Source organism: Anomalospiza imberbis, unplaced genomic scaffold (assembly GCF_031753505.1).
Source record: "Anomalospiza imberbis isolate Cuckoo-Finch-1a 21T00152 unplaced genomic scaffold, ASM3175350v1 scaffold_1301, whole genome shotgun sequence".
In the NCBI taxonomy this organism is placed as follows: Eukaryota; Metazoa; Chordata; class Aves; order Passeriformes; family Viduidae; genus Anomalospiza; species Anomalospiza imberbis.
The window spans coordinates 1-16,581 of NW_027099698.1; the positions used below are offsets into that span (position 1 = coordinate 1).

Sequence of the window (16,581 nt, forward strand, 5' to 3'; positions counted from 1 at the left end):
AAAAAAAAAAAAACAAACAAAAAAAGGTGCTGGAAGGAGAGGATTTTAAAAAGATGTGTTATGTGTTTGGTAGAACAGGAGCATTGGGTGTTAAAGAACAATTTGCATTTTCTTGACCATGTTTGTATTCATTTACTGGCTAAACAGGCCAAAGTGTAGGCACAACCAAGAATACTGTCCTGATCTCTTGCTGGTTGTGTGAATGAAATGTGTCTCCTGGAGGGATGTTGTGAAACGGAAAATACTCTCTGTTTGCGTTGCTTGTTCTGTGGGATTCACCAGCCCAGGCAATTTTCTCACAGCATCTGGTTCATTTTCCCTTGCCCACTACAGGTCACCTGAAGCATGTCTTCAGCGGTGCTGATCCTAAGGTGAGTGAGAAAGGAACATTTCATGTTCTTGGTGTTGAAGTATTGTAGAGTAAGCTGTGAGCTTAGCCAGAACAAGTAGACTGTACAGGGCCAGCCATGCAGGCCGACAGAAAATCCATTTTCATGCCTTCAGCAACAAACACAAAGGCATATCTGGATATTTTCTAATTTCCATTGCAGAGCTTGAATACCAACAAACACAGTTTGCAGAGACAACATTGCTTACTGACACCAGACAGGGATGAATACTTTAAATGAGGAATTTCCTGTAGAGTTGAATTAGCCCATTTTAATCAAGTCACAGTGACCTAGATTTTTATTCCTATCAAACTTCATGCTACTACCTGACAAGATGTGGTTGTAGAACTAGAAGGACAATGTAAAATTGTGGATGCTGTATTTGAAGTCAAACGGGCAACTCTGTGGTGAGGGAGCCCAGTGGGCCAAAAGGACCCAGGGGTGCCGGTCAAGAGCAGCTGAAGGTGGGCCAGCGCGTGGCCAGGTAGCCAAGAAGGCCAAGGGCATCCTGGCCTGTGCCAGCAACAGTGGGGCAGCAGGAGCAGGGCAGTGACCGTCCCCCTGGGCTGGGCAGCGCTGCGGGCACAGCTGGGAGTGCTGTGTCCAGTTGTGGGGCCCTGTGAAGCAGAAAGGCCTTGAGGGGCTGGAGCGCGTGCACAGGAGGACACGGGAGCTGGGGAAGGGTGTGGAGCACAAGGCCAATGAGGAGGTGCTGAGGGAGCTTTAGCCTGGACAACGGGAGGCTCGTGAGGGACCTTCAGGACCACTTCTACAGATCCATACAGGACAGTGCTCACCACAAGGGCTGTTTCTCTTCCAAACATCCCCTCTCTGCATCCAAGTGATTCAGCCGCCTGAGGAGGTGACAATTGCTACTTGTGGTTTGATGGTTTGCTAGGAGGAGAAGCCCTGCTCATTTTCTCTCTTTCCAGCAAGCAAGGACAGTCCTGCACAACCTTTCCTGCCCTTTTTGTGCGCTGGGGGGGATTCTGATCCACTTTAATTTTCCATGTCTGCCGCAGCAATTGCAAAGGCCTTGCTGGCTATTTCCTACTTTTCCATTTCAGAGCTTTCAAGAGCTAAAAGCTCCGTTGTGCAGAGGCGCTGTTGCTTGTGGATAGCAGCCAGGGAGGACTATCAAATTCGTAGAGTTCATCCAATAGTGTTCTGTTGAATGAGCCTATTTTCATCGGGTCGGAGTGACTCAGAATCCCATTGCTAACAAAGTTGATGATTTCTCCTTAGAAGAGGTGGTTGTAGATCCGAGGAGAAAGGAGGTTATAAACGATAGGTAACGGCCTGTCCTTCATGCTTCTCTCTTGCCGCAGATGACAGAAGCAACAGCGGTCTCTGCCCCGGCTCCCTCTGCTCCTGGAGAAGAAGCCAAAGAGGAGCAAAACGAGCAAGACAACCAGAAGCCTGCAGCTGTGGTCACAGCAGAGCCCGATGGCTCCAAGGGAGTAAGTGGCAGGGGTGGGTGGTGCTGTCTTTAGGCAGATTTCCATAAATCCCTACAAGATAATGCTCACTACAAATGCTAGTTCTTCGACAGATATCCCGTCACTGCATCCAAGTGCTTTTGACGCTGGATTTGGTGACTCTTTCATCTTGTGATTTCTTCCTTTGTTATCAGGAGCAGTCCTGTTCAGTTTCTCCTTTTTCAGCCATGCAAGGCGATTTTCCTCCATCTTTTCTGCCCTCTTCCAGCGCTTGTTGAGATTCTGCTAGCATTTTCTTTTGCAAGGTGGCATTTCTGGTGGATGCAGTATTTTTACATGAGAACACATTGTTTGGGGCAGCGGCCTTGGTGCCGAAGGAGCTGTTCTGGTGCCAGACCAGTCAATGGGGCCTTGCACTTTGCGTTCATATTGACAGTACCTGTGCCTTTTTGCAGCCAGGCAATCAGTAAGCATGGTGTTTGGGAATTGAGCAGGAAATTAATGCTCTTGCATGCCAGCTGGTCCTCAGAGATCAGAGGAGCTTGGAGGGTCTGGGCTTCATTTCTAATTACAGCCCCTTTGGCACAGTCAGTGTTGTCGAGTCCAAGAGAAGCACTTGGCCGAGCACAGATGCTGCAAGAGTGCCGTTCCCAGTGCAAATGCTCTGGATCTGATTGCATTCCATAAGGACCTAAATGCTCCAGATTCCCCAGGAGTGTGGTTTATTGAAGCAACAGGAGAGCAATGTCAGGATTGCTGCTGATCAGGGCAATGGCTACCAAGGGTTGATGTGTGTAGCAACAGAAACGAGAGTAAAGAGAGATTATAAGAGTGAGATCTGTCTTTCTCTCCATCTATCTATCTATCTGTCTGTCTGTCTGTCTATCTCACAAAGGAAGCCACCTGCAGAGCTAGGATGGAGCTGTGGGACTGGGCTGGGTGTCAGGCAATACTGAAAGACAAACAGGGCATGGCAGAAGCAGAAGGAGGCCCTCACCAGACCCTTAAGAAATGCCACACCTTCCCTGTCAGCTGCCTGAGAGGCTGTTGGAGCTTCAGCCCCCAAAGGCCCCTGATTGTAGTGCCAGGGTCACTTTGGAATCTGTGCCTCCTCACGGGCAGAGAATGACCCAGGAGAGCAGCAGCACAGTGCTTTGGGAACGTGTGAGCCCATCAGACTTTGAATCTTGGCCCACAAATGTCGTACGGAAAGTTGAAACCCATCTTCTCTTGCTTTCTGTGCAGGTCCTTCCAGAGAAAGAGCAGGAGCAGATTGCTTTATCAGAGATGCCATGCCAGACTCAGGGAGAGCTGTTCCCAGCCCGAGAGCAGGAAGAGCAGCTCAGGCAGCAGGTGGAAGAGCCACAGGAGAATGGCCAGGTAAGCCTGACTCGCCAGGTGTCAGAGAGAAGGGCAGGAAGAGGGGCATGAAACACAGCTCTTGGGGCTGAGGAGGCCAGGAGTCCCAGAGGCACTGAAAGCACAGAGCCTTGGAATCTGCAGAGATCAGCACTGGGACAGGAGGGTTTCATTGGAAGCAGATGTGGGTAGGGAAGCAGAAAGAAGTGGCTGAATAAATGTGATTTGGAGGCTGCAAGAGGAAAAAGCTGAGCCTGATGGCAGCTCCCAGTCACTTGCTCTGCATTTGTGTGTACAGAAGCTCAAGGCAGAGCCACAAGCAGAGCTGCCCGAAGCTCAGAGGGCCATCATGGAAGTGAAGAAGAGGAACCAGGATGACATGAGAAGAATTCAAGAGGAGATGAATCTCCACCAGCAGAGGGGCGATCAACAAAACCAGGTGAGTGAAAGAGTGGCAGCCACTCCACTCATGAAAGATCCTCTCTCTTGTATTTTACGGAACTTGAAGGAACAGCTGGACTCGGAGTTTCAGAAAGCTCAGGCTAAGATCAAGGCAAGGGAGAAGAGGCAGGAGGAAGAAATGAAAATCGTCAGAGAAAAACTTAATCTCCTCCCTCAGGCTCTACAAAAGCAAGTGAGTGAAAGAGGGATAGCCACTGCAGTCACCAAACTGGTGGTTTGTGCCCTTCTTACCTTTGCACTGCAGAGCAGCAGGGAGCGGGGTGATGCCTCTGAGTGCCATCCTGCTGTAGTGTGTATCACAGTCACTCTGAAGGACATTTCCTGGTGTGCTGAATCTCAACTGCTGCCCTGGACAGTGGGACTTGTCCTTTGGCCTTTTGGCCAGCAGTCATCCAAATTGATTCCTCCTGGCCTGTTCCTGCTCTCCTTGTTTCTTGAGGTGTTTTTACAGGGGAATATGGTGACCCAGATGGAGGATTGAAACAAGCTGTCTGTATCCCTTGTAAATCTGTTCTTCCCCTTTCCTCACAGTCAATGACTCTTGACTGACAGGGACAAGCTGTAGTCTCTGACTGCTTTGTTCTGTTTGACTTGAGGTGCAAGTGTTGACATCTCACCAGGCAGTCAGCAAAGACTTCCAGCAAATGAGTGGCAATGAAGAACCCCGAGGCTGGCGTGAGGCACAGGAACTGTCCCCACCAAAGGTGCTACAGGTTGAGCATGACCTGAAGATGGTGCAGGAAAAGAGGACCCAGTGGGAGGAGGCAGAACATTTGAACAAGGAGATGCAAGTGTGTCTGAAGCCCTTGGAGGGGGAAAGGAATCCTTGAGAGGAAGTAGAATGGTCATTGTGGCAGTGATCCTTCAGAAAATCCATAACAATGGAACATGAATCTGGCCATGAACTCGAGTAGAACTAGCCTTTGGTTTTGACCCATCCAGTTTGAGAAGTGGACATCAGAAAAAACCCACTTAAGAGCCCTGCATGTGGCTGACAGCACCTTCCTAAGGGCTTGCATTTGAAATGGGATCTCAGGCTAATCTCTGCCAGCCACCTTTCTGACATAAACTCATTTCTTGTCACAGATCTACAAGGGCTTTGTCACCAAACCTGCTGCAGCAGCACCATTGTCTAAAGGAGCCTTTGCTCCCCAGCCTGAGAAGTGGAGCCGGGGCAGTTTGTTCATCTCCGGTGCTCACCCAGCTGCTGCTCAGCAACAGGAGATCAAGGGTGACTCCCTGGAGCTACTGAGTACGTCTGCTGTATTTCTTGTCTGAGGGACAGTGTCTCGTGTGCAGGTGTCAGCATAGCTGTACCAAATGCTTTTCCTGAGTTTGGTGTCCCAGGGACATTTAGAGACATTTCCCCACAGGAAATGCTGTAGAAAATCAGTCTCTGTGCTGGCCACCTGTGCTGCAGAGCTGTCTGCCTGGTTGTTGTGGTTACCCAGGAGCCGACCACAAAGGGTTCAAAGCTCCAGGCTCTGGGTCTGCCTTTTGTATCTCCTGGAAGCTGGGATCTCTGCTTTAAAGTGAGCATCTTGCATTTTGTTTCCCTCAGGGAAAATAGTGAACATGGAAAATCCCATGATGAAATACACTGAACTGGAATATATTGGCAGAGGGTGAGTCCAACCACAGTTACTTCTACACAACCATGGGCCAGATGTTTTTCTGGCGGAATATCTATCCAGTGTGAAGTCAGGCCACCTGCAAACAGACATCTATCCCCATGTTCAGACACTGGGGGTAGATTGTCCCATTTCTCAGTGCTGCTCAGAATTTGTGAGTGTACCCAGAAGGCATTGTCAGAGACACCTCCGTGCTGCCAAGGTCTTGCCTGCAGCAAGGAACAGGACCTGGAAGATCTCCTTGTCTCCCAAGTGTGGGACAGTTCTGTGTTAATTTCCTTAGCATTTTGGTATATCTCCAAATCATACAGCCACACTAATAAAAGGGAAAGAAACTTGCTTGCCTGAAAGAGCAACCTGCTCCCTGATAGCTGTCAGATAACAGTTCTCAGGACAATTCCTTTCCAAAGGATTGCTGACGGAAATACTACATGGTCAGGATAAAAACTGCACAGTTTAGAACTGAAACCCGAGATGAAAGAAGGAGCTCTCTTTAGGAGCTGAGGCAGTAAATGGCAATGCTTCAGGGACAGGCCCAGTGCCAATGCACTTGAGAGGAAGATGCATCATCTGCCTTCTGGCAGAGCTCGCCTGCATCCTGCAGGTTTTAGGCATTTACAGCAGAGATCTCCTCTGTGGGCTGGCTTTCACTGCAAGATCTAAATGGCTTCCTCTTTCTTTGCTGCTTTTTTGTTTCTAGGACTTTTGGAGATGTTTGCAGAGCATTTGACAATGCCACAGTAGGACAGGTAAATGTCAACATCCCCCGCAGACCCTCTGGTGTGAGCAGCTGCAGCTGGAGCTTTGAGTAGAGCTGTGCTGAAAAGGCAAAAGAAGCACAGACTGGTACCAGCCTGCAAAATGCATTTGGGATAGTCTTTGTCCTTCTCAGCGGCCAGAAGGAAGGCAGAGAGGGCAGCAGTTCCTTTCAGAGAAGGATGTGCCCATTTGCTCTCAATTGCTAAAACAAAGGTGGTACCTTTGAGCATCTCACTGTTCTTTGGGGCTACAGCTTCAGAGTCCTGAATTCTCATTTCTGGCTGCCAGCAAATACATCTGATAGTTACTGGTAGTTCCTTAGCCACCTGCAGTGCTGCACTTCAGAACTGCACATAGGGAGAGATCTGCAAGGTGTCCCTAAAAGCCCTAAGCCCTGCCCATAGCCCAAGATGTATCCACAGAGTATTAAGGCATGGATTACTTCTTCTGAATCCCATGCAAAGTGTCAGGGAGTGTGCTCACAAGTTTGTGGGTGATAGTTGAGACACCTCTGTTGCCAAGTGGACAAGGCAAAGCCTCAGTGGCCACGTGTCCTGTAACTGGCCTCCAAGGGAGCAGAGAAACGGGCTGTTGCAATGTCACTTCCTAATTATTGCAATGCCTAATCGCAAGGCAGTTTGGCACAGCTCAGTTGTGTCATTGCAAAATCACTCGCTCCATGTGCCTTGTGGTCTTGTGCCACCAACTTCCAAAGTTACTGATTTTCAGTGTCATTTTAGGTGGCCATAAAGAAAATAAATCTCCAAGGACTGAGGAAGAAGGAACTAAAAGTCAATGAACTTAGGGTCATGAAGACAAATAAGAATCCCCACCTGGTCAACTATTTAGACAGGTGAGTTGTCGTGAATGTTTGTTTACATATTGCAAACATGCAAGGTAAAATTCCACTTTTGTTCACTGGCAGAAAAGAGAGCTGTAATTATTGGATAATTATTGTTGCTCTGCTCATCTCCAGTGGATGGGAAGAGAGTGCATCTTGTCTGCATGAGTCTTCCCTGGTGCACATGGTTTGAAATTATTCAAAAACCTGCATCAGTCATATCTTACTAAATCAATAGCCTGTAAGTTCACAGCCACCGCATTGTTTTGGGGCTTGATTTTTTTCAAGAGTCCTCTTCCGCCCAGACAAACTAACATGGATTTCCCTTGGATTGTGTCCCCTCTTTTCCATTGCTTTGCATGCCAGGAAGACTAGGTGCTTATTTCCAGAAACACACAGTTTGACAGGTTTTTTTATCTGCTCCTAAACTGCAGTTTTTACTTGCTGGCTATTTAAGACATCTCCTTTTTCACAGCTGTGCCTTTCTTCCTGAGACAGATTGCAAACAATGCGCAGCCTAGAGGGAATGTCTATTCCTTTTACTCTGTCCTTGTCACAAAGGGACTCGGAAACAAGAATCAATCAAGAAAACAACCCAGCCATGCACGTTTATCTCCATGCTCTTGTTTCCTTCTTCCAGCTACCTTGTGGATAAGCAATTCTGGCTGGTCGTGGAGTACATGGACGGAGGCACTCTGAGCGATGTCATCAGCAAGACCTACCTGTGTGAAGACGAGATGGCAACCATCAGTCGGGAGGTCAGCAATCCCACCTGTGCTGCCAAGGGCTTGGGCAGGATTGTCTGGGAAACAGGGGCTCAGACCTGGAGTGATTTCATGTTCCAAGCTTTGTTTCTGTGTTGCTGGTATGCTACGGGCAAGTAAAAGCATCTCAAGTGAACTGCCTGCCAGTGCCCCTGCACTCATTGTACTCAGTTCGTGTACTCATATCTCCTGCTGTTGTATTCTCACTCTGCCTCATGTAGTTGTATTTGCTGTTCTCACCTTGCCTCCCTAAACTGTTGTCTCGAGCCTGTCTGCACTGCATTTCTTGCCTGTAAAAGCAAAGGTGCTGGTGGCAGGATTTGAAATGATCAGCAAAGAAAAAAAGAGAGACTCATTTCTCACAGTCCTCAACTGAAAAGGACCGTAGTGCAGCCAAGATGCTCTTTGCTACAGGAAGGTAACTGATGTGATACTTCCAAGCCTGTGCTGAGGCCAGCAGCAAAACCGTTGTCATGCAGCCTCCCACCCCAAAGCGATCCACTTCACACCAAAGGGAGGGACTTTTTCTTTCTTGGCAAAACCCTCCTTTGTCCTCGGCATGCAGAAAGCACATCCACTGCAGCAGCAGTCATCCTGGCTGGTTTGCAGGGGGCAGTCTACAACAGCAGGTGCTGTTGCTCTTTCCAAAGCTGACATGCCTTTCCTTAGAAAGGTCCCGCTCTGCAAGTGTTGCAGCAGCAAGCTCTTCCTCTCAATGGCACTGTGTTCTGCCATTACTCGCCATTCCCCTGCAGAGGGAATCTTTAGAGCTGTTTCCTTACTTGCGTGTTGAAATCACATCACTAATTTTTCCCTCCTGTTTCTCTTTTCTCTCTCAGTGCCTGCAGGGACTGGATTTTCTTCACTCAAACCACGTGATCCACCGAGACGTGAGGAGCAGCAACATCCTTCTCAGAACCGACGGCTCTGTCAAGCTGGGTCAGTATCTTCTTGGTCAGGTGCAGCATTCCAGGGATGTGGGGTGTGGGGCTGCTTTGAGCGACTGCCAGCTCCCCAGAAATGGTGCTGGTGGCAGTGCAGGGCCCCCCGCCGTGAGCTGATGACACAGTTGCAACGTGCACAGAGGTATAAATAAGGGACCAGGAGAAGTCAAGAGTGGCGTTGCTCAGTGTGTGTCCCTTCCAGAGGGAGGGAGCTACAATGTAAAGCTTCAGGGGAATAAAGGCCACTGCTGTGAGCAGCGCTAAAAAACCCGGGATATTTTGGAAGTGGCCAATTTCATACTTCCTTGGCTAAAGCCCCAAGGAAACTGAGCATGGACAGTTCTCCAGGAGATTCAACAGCACATTCTTAGACTGAGAGTGGGGAACTCTTTTGCTTGATTTCCTAACTTGAGCTGGCTTTCATGGTATGTTTTTTTCTCCACAGCTGACTTTGGCCTCTTTGCTCAGCACACCCCTGAGCAGAGTAGACGGAGCTCAGTGGCCGGCACTTCTGGGTGGATGGCGCCTGAAGTGGTGACAGGTCAAGCATATGGCCCCAAGGTGGACATATGGTCTTTTGGAATCGTGGGCATCGAAATGGTGGAACAAGAAGTTCCTTACTGGAGTGAAACTCCTGTTTTGGTAAGGTCCAAATACTCACTGATCCCGCTGTCTTTCTCACCTGTCCCATGTTCTGTGTGCCACTGGACAAAATCCCATTGCCATCTGCTGGCACCACTTCCACCAAGGTCCCCTTCTAAAAATGTCCCTGTAGCACATCAGCATCTGCTGTTGATTTGGTTGCATCAGAAGGGAAGGGGCAGTTCAGAAACCTAACCAGTTCAGAAACCTGCCGTTTTGGCCTCCAGTCGTGCCTGGCATTTCTCATTTGCTTTTTGAACCCTGCTGGAGCTCTGTCTCTGAAGGACAAGAATTTTTCAGTGGAGAGGTTAGACATTTGATAAATAGCCTGAGAAATGGAGGTTAGACCTTCCCATTTTCAATTTTATAGAAAAAGGAAAAGGAAAAGCAAAAGGAAAAGAGAACAACCACCAAAGCAACGCCCAAGTAGTTTTGTGTAGGAGCGACGGTGGGTAGGATGGTCAGGGTGGATGGAGACGAGAGATCTTTGAAGCCAGGTCTTGGAACTTTTGGTTTACTGCAAAGGGCGTGGGTGCAGGGGCCCTGTTTGGAGCTGCCAGCCTCAGCTCGGAGCAGGCCCGAATAGGGAGTCTGAAAGAGAGACCCGAAAAAGCGAGGAAGTTCCCCTTACAATACAATAAATCTTCTTCTGTGCTGAATGTTCTAATTTTCACTAACCAATCTAGTACAAGATACAAATCCTATAGCATTCACCTACCGCCTATAAGAATCACTACATTACCATAGTGTGTTACATTTTAAACGCTAAAAACTACTCTTTGGACCCCTTCTGCCAAGCTAGTAGGGTCTGCTCTGACCCTTGGACCTGTCTGCAAGCAGAGGGTATTGTTTAATCAAAACCTTCAGCCAGCCATACCATTGTTTTCCAGTTGTTCAGTAACTAAGGCTAGTAACTATCTCAAAGCTTGCTTTCATGTCAATCTCGCTTATAGTTTCCATATTCTAAAAATCTTTTGCCAGGCAATCATATTTAGAAGGTTTTCCTGTTTCATCTTCCCCCACAGTTTTGCTTTCTTTTTCTTTTATTAACCACAGCACATCAATTGTCCTCCATACTCTAGCATCTTTTCCAAATCCTGTGGGTCTTCAAAACTTTCAGGCTTTCAAATCATCTGTACACTGCTCAGTCACGCGTGTGGGTGGCCTGGGTAAGTTTAGGATGTGTTTTTCTCCGACTGCAGGAAAGAAAGCTGACATCATTATTTATACTCAAAGGGAGTGTGTTTGCTGTTTTAGGCTTGGAAATTTTCCTCTGGGTTGAAGAGGATAATAACAAAGTCTTTGCGGTCACCATCTATTTCAGTGCCACCAGCACAGAGCTGTTAGTATTGTGATGGGCATTTTTATGGAGACCAGGCTGCAGCCTGGTGTCTTGGAGAGCCTGCCAAAACCTCCCATTGCTTACCCGACACTTTTTGCGATGGGGACACCATTAATGCATTGACTTGAGTATCCAAATGAGCAGAGGGTGACCATAGGGATGGCACTTCTTCTGATTTGACCTTGAAAAGATTTCCTTTTGCCCCATAAAGAAGCTGAAACTTGCTGCTGAGAGACAGAGCTGCGGGTGGCTCCTGTGTGCCCAAGCAGGCATTTTCATCCCAATACATTTGTGCAGGCATCTTCAAGTGTCTGTGTTGAATAAGAGATTCCAAATGTTTGTTTCTTTACCTGAGGAATACCTGGCGGATTTCCTTTCTTGCCTTCCACGTACCACTGCTTTCTAGAAGAGGACAAAAGAAGCTCAATGCGTTTTGGTTTATGACCACTGTGCTTAAGGGACCAACAAGCACTGCAGAGATGCCTTTCATGTACTAATCCTTGGAAATAGTAGAGTTAGTTAGTGTAGCAGAGTCTCTCTTCTGAAAAACCTGTCAAGCTGGTGCAAATCCTCAGAGAAGGAAACATGCTTTGCTGATGTAGCTCCCACCAACTGGGTCAGTCAATGAAATCAGCTGCCAAGGCAAGATCTGAATGCTGAAGGCTGGAAAAGCTGTGGCTGCATCGGGGTTTGGGATTTTGGTTGGTAAAGGAAAGTCATCTCTGGGTCTCTGCCAGGGCAGAAACTGCCCTGCAGAGTGGAGCTTAAACAACGGGATCTGGGAGAGCAGTTACAGATGGGAAAGAAGCAACTGGAGCCTCGTGTTTCCTTTTCCCCAGCCTCAACTCCTGATAGCCACAAGAGGGACACCAAAGCTGCTGCAGCAGCCCAACCTATTTTCACCTTGCCTGCGCGACTTCCTGAGCTGCTGCCTGCAGACAGACCAGGCACGGCGCTGGTCTGCCAAGGAGCTCCTGCAGGTAAAATGTAAAGGGGCTGCAGGTGAAACAGTGTCCGAGGGATGGACTCCTCCTCCAATGAGGTCCGAGGCATCAGATGAGCCCCCGTTCCTCCTCACCTCCACTCTTGGTGCTGTTCAAATGAAAACGGTGAAGAATCCTAGTCTGGGCTGGGCTTGCAGGGCCCTGTGAAGGTCATCTGGTCCAAGTGTCCTGCAATGAGCAGGGACATCTTTAAAGAGATCAGGTTGCTCAGAGCCCTTTCCCACCTGACCTGGAATACCTGCAGGGATGGGGCACCTACAAGCTCTTGGGACAAGCTGTGCCAGGGTTGCACCATGCTGCGAGTAACCAAGTTCTTCCTCAGACCTAGTCTGACTTGATCCCCATTTTGTTTAAAAATATTTGCCCATATTCTATTGTAACTGGCCCTAAAAAAAAAAAGAGGTCCTCCACTTTCTTCAAAGCCACTCTGAAGTCTCAGAAAGTGGCAATAAAGTCTCCCTGGGGCCTATTCTTCACAAAGCTGAGTAACTCCACCTCTCTCCGCATTTCTCCGCATTTCTCTAGAGGACAGGTGTTCTGTATTCTGGCTTTTTCTGTCGCCCTGTTCGTAATTTGGTGGGGTGTTCTGTTTTATCTAATGGCAAAAGAATTGAAGTAGAGCAATTAATTAAGAGTAGTAGCTCTTTCTGCATCTCTCTAGGAGCCAGAGGAATCCTGTGAAATACTGAGCTTGGAAACTCATGGTTCATTGGTTTTTGTTGATTTTTTTTTTTTTTCCTTTGGGCAGCATCCATTTGTAACATTTGCTGAGCCTGCGTCCAGCCTGGTGCCACTGATTGTTTCAGTGAAGAAGAGGAAGGAGAAGGAAGGAGAAGGAAGAGAAGGAAGAATGTGATAATCACATCAGGACCATTACCATTTACTTCGACTAGGATTGTAGATCGGGGTTAGGGTTAGTGTTAGGGTAGGATTGTCTAATAGGACAGGGAACAGTAGCATTGGAAATGAATAAAGTTTCTGAAACCACAACTCACCTTGAAGATTCCCTTCTTTCTCACTCCGTGAATAACCTCAAGGTTTCCTTCTGAATTGCCTGTTGTTTCTTAAAGGTGGAAAGGGACACTTAGGGAGTCTTTGGCACGGTGTGAAAGTGGGGAAGGCTCTCCTTCATTCATCCTCTTCAGACCACGCTGCCTTTGGAATACGGCCCACTGGTCTGTTTTTGCCCTGCTGTGGTACTTCTGTTTGAGGCAGAAAGGGCAATGGCATTTGCAGGAAAAACCAAAGGGGGAGTGGGGCAGTCCAAACACCCTGTGCTGATGCAGGCCTTCAGCTGTGACCCGAGAGCATTTGGGCGCCTGCCACTTGGACTTGTGTCCCTAAGTGCAATGTCTTTGGCTGGAGGAGAGCCCTGCTCAGCTGAGAAAGCAGAAAGATCAGAGAGGGTGCTCTGAAAGGTCTCCTCCGGTGCAGAGCTGTCAGCGACTGTGAGGTGAGAGCGGGCCCGGCCTTGCCCGGGCTGGAGCCGCAGCAGAGCCCCGGCAGAGCCCGGAGCAGCCTGAGCCTCGGCACAGGCAGGCTGCCAGGGGACCCTTGTAGCTGCAGGAGGCGGCAGCCCGGCCCTGCAGGCCTCTTCCTGGCACCGGGCACATCCTCCGCTCTCAGAGCCCAAGCGGCAGCTGGCTGCTCCCGAGGGGAAGCGGAGCCCTGCTGGGCACAGCCCCGACCGGAGGCATTGGCCGTCTGGAGTCTGCCGCGGGGCAGAGAAAGGCGAGGGGCAGCCGAGGGCCGGTGGCCTGGCTGAGCTTTCCTACTCTTCTGCCGGCTGCCCTGTGGCTCCTGGGAAAGGAAAGGTTAGCAGTGTGTGCAGCACTCTGGGCACCGGGGGAGGGAGCCGGGCTGCTGGGCAGGCTGGAGCACAGGGCAGCGTCCTTCAGGCACGGCAGCTCTGCCAGGGGACCCGCGGCCAGCGGGAGGCAGTGACAGCTTGTCAGGTCCCGTCTGCAGGAGCCAGCGCCTCACACAGCTCTGGGAGGAAGCGCCTGCGCTCCTGCAGTTCTGCACTGAGCCAGAGCAAAGGTGTGCAATGCAGAGCGTTTGGCAGAAATATTCAGGGCCAGCAGGCCAGCCGGCTTTGTGCTCTCTGGCGCACAGCAAGCGCTGTGCAACGCAGCTCTGAGCTGCTGGGAGAGAGGGAATCGGGGACGTGCCTGAGGGTTTTGCTTGAGTAGCAAACTGATTTAGAAGTGAGCAGAACAATTGCAGTAGGCAATCTGTATTTTCTTCAATAATTTTCTGAAAGAAAGTCACAATGTGTTGCAGACAGGTAGGGGCATTGTGAAAGAAAGGCCTTATAAAATCAGGCCTTGCTCTGCTAAAAATGACCAGCTGGCCTGTTATGTCTTCTACGTGCAGCTAGCTAACTTCCCATGTGAAAAATCATAAGAATGACTGCAGTTATTACAGTTTGCTTCTGGAATAAACAAGAAATCTGTCCGATGAGAGTCCACAAAGGAAAAATGTAAACACATGAGTAGAAGAGGGAGTCTTAGCACGTCCACACAAAACCACCTTCTAAGCAATGAATTGTTTGGCAAGAAAATGACCAGGCAATTGGAGTTGAACACGAGGCCTGTGAAAACGGTATAAAAAGGAGTTATGTGAATAAAGAGTTGGCTTTCCCTGCACGAAGAAACCTAGTCCTGGCTGCTTTATTGACACAGCAATGTGGCTTCCCTCAGCAAGAACACTCGCAGGGTGTATTGATGAAATGCTTGTGTTTGATTTCTAAAATAGGAAGGAGAGGCGTTAAGTGTAACAAATAGGGCTTAGTCTGGAGAATTCCTTTAGCTTTAACAGGTGTGGCTGAACCCTGTATTGCCCCATTGCAGTGCCTAATGGGTGCGAGTGGCTATTTTAGCCTTGAAAATAAAGAGAGTGGTCCTGCTAAGAAGGTATCTGGAATGCATTCAAAGGGAAGAAAGTGTTTTTAGGAGGCTCTTGACCAGCAAAGGAGAATTTGAGGAATGGAATATTTCCCAAGCGCCTGTGTCAGGAACCTGAGTCGTGTCCGAGGCCCTGCCATATTTGAGCCATGGTTGAGCAGGTTGACAAGACAATGAAGAAAAGTGTATTGTTTAATGGGTGGGAACATGACCCTTGAAAGAGAAACAAGGCATTGGTCAATCGGTGGGCAGTTAAGGTTTGAAAGGGGAACAATGCATAATGGAGCTGTTGTTGGCATGGAGTCGGTATGGTGAGCCATCGTGGCCTCATCTGACGTGCCGGCCATGTGTGAGCTGATGCTGTGACTGGGAAAATTCTGCTCCTGTGCAGGAGATATAAGGCCTGGTTCTGGGCTGGAGGGGTGAGAAGGACGAGATGCACACCGTTTTGATCCAGGGGATGTCCTGGAAGTGCACTGCCTACCTTCCCCTGCCACCAAGCACCACGCTCCATCTCCCTCTCCTGCTCAGTGGGTTTTTAGGAATCCAGGGCTTGGTATGTATTATTTGCTACTGGAACTAATGGAATAAATTTGCTTTGCAAGCCCAGTTGTGTCTTAGATTATTTTGTGCATGGGTCTCCTCCTGAACCTGTGGCACTGACCACCGGGGACCTACAGGATACTCCTACTCTGATGTCAGTAAATTCTGAGAAATGATTTAAATATGTCAAATAATTTGGAGTAATGTTTAGCCTGTAAGTTTCAGCTAAGTATTGAATATGTCCTAGTTCCATGGATACAAACTAGTAAGTGGGATTGCTGGGTGTGCAAGTGTTAGGGAAGTGATTCCCTATGCACCGAGTACTGAAATAAACGAGTGCCTCCTTTCTAACCCTGAGCTGGCAGCAGGGATCAGGCCCTGCTTGGTAACTTTCATTTTGGCAACTTCTGTGAACAGGTAAGAAAGGTCAAAATGAAACCTTTTCCAGCTATTTCCATCTGCTTTATCTTTTTAGGCTCCAGAACTCTGTGGCACAGGTGGCCTGGGTGTGTGCAGAGCAATGCAGCCCCCACACACCCTCTGGTTTCCCCACAAGTTGCCATGCCTTGTTCCCAGGTGTGCCCTGCTCTGGCAGGAGAAAGAGCCCGCAGCACCGTGGGCACCGTGCCCTGCCCAGCCGGGGCTCTCTGGCACAGAGCAGCAGCAGCAGCACCAACACCTTTCAACCCGCTCCTGCCTTGGCTTCTCCTGGGACACAGAAGCCTCTGGAAATCCGCACCGCCAGTCGCATTCCCAGCTTGGAGCAGCTCCTGCGGGCAGGCAGATGCTGCCAGTTTGACTGTTCCCAAAGGGGAATAAAGGCAGAGATGTACGTACTCAGGAGCCCTGGGCATATCCAATAAACGTGCAAATATGTGGGAGATTTGTTTGGAATTATTTCAGCTGTTATGCCAACAGTGCGTTCTCTCCTGGTTCTGTGTGTTATAGATGATTAATGTAATAGTTGGCTCTCACAATTGAGAGATAGATATTATGTGGATGTTAAAATGTATAGTGATGTTATTGTAATATATCCTGCCATAGTTCTATTTCCCCTCCCCCTTGTAATAGCCTTGGTAGTCAGGGCTTTTGGGGCGGGCCGGCTTGTGACCAGCAGGCGCGGTGTAACAACACCTGACCTCCAGTCAAGATGTAAGAAAGGAATCTCCACCAGTGGACGGCAGAGAAAGGGTTGACTGACAAAACTCTGGAGGGGCTAAAGGGTATACAAGGCAGAGATCCGTTTTGTAGATGAGCTGCTCGTAATGGTCATAGAGACTCCCAGTGCTGCAATTTTTCCTTGTTCAGTGCTTTGTTAAGGTTTAATAAACCTTTGACGTTTTAAAAGTGAGGGTCATTTCTCAGATGTGCAGTGCTTTGGGCTATTTTCTTGGTCTGGCTCCCTTTGCTTGGGTCCCAGCTGAGTGCTCAGTTGGGGTACAGGCTGTAGGTGCTTGGTGCGCTCTTGGAGTTACTCTTGGATCCCTTGAACAACAGGGTTTGGCCCACGAGTGGAATTTGTGCTGCTTTGTGACAGAGGAGAACTTCGCAGGCTA

General features: G+C 48.9%; 2 protein-coding genes across 2 annotated transcripts; both read left to right on the top strand.

Moving 5' to 3' along the window:
- The first annotated feature begins 266 nt into the window (after nucleotides 1–266).
- Nucleotides 267–4,904, top strand: LOC137466035 (golgin subfamily A member 6-like protein 22). The gene is made up of 5 exons (XM_068177973.1): nucleotides 267–371; nucleotides 1,718–1,849; nucleotides 3,074–3,208; nucleotides 3,486–3,821; nucleotides 4,246–4,904. The coding sequence occupies exons 2-5, from the start codon at nucleotides 1,718–1,720 to the stop codon at nucleotides 4,477–4,479; spliced, it is 837 nt and encodes a 278-aa protein (XP_068034074.1). The 5' UTR covers nucleotides 267–371; the 3' UTR covers nucleotides 4,480–4,904.
- On the top strand, nucleotides 4,720–11,891 carry LOC137466034 (serine/threonine-protein kinase PAK 1-like). Its single transcript, XM_068177972.1, has 8 exons — nucleotides 4,720–4,901; nucleotides 5,211–5,274; nucleotides 5,981–6,029; nucleotides 6,780–6,892; nucleotides 7,521–7,638; nucleotides 8,484–8,583; nucleotides 9,034–9,230; nucleotides 11,412–11,891. The coding sequence occupies exons 2-8, from the start codon at nucleotides 5,225–5,227 to the stop codon at nucleotides 11,721–11,723; spliced, it is 939 nt and encodes a 312-aa protein (XP_068034073.1). The 5' UTR covers nucleotides 4,720–4,901; nucleotides 5,211–5,224; the 3' UTR covers nucleotides 11,724–11,891.
- The last annotated feature ends 4,690 nt before the right edge of the window (nucleotides 11,892–16,581 follow it).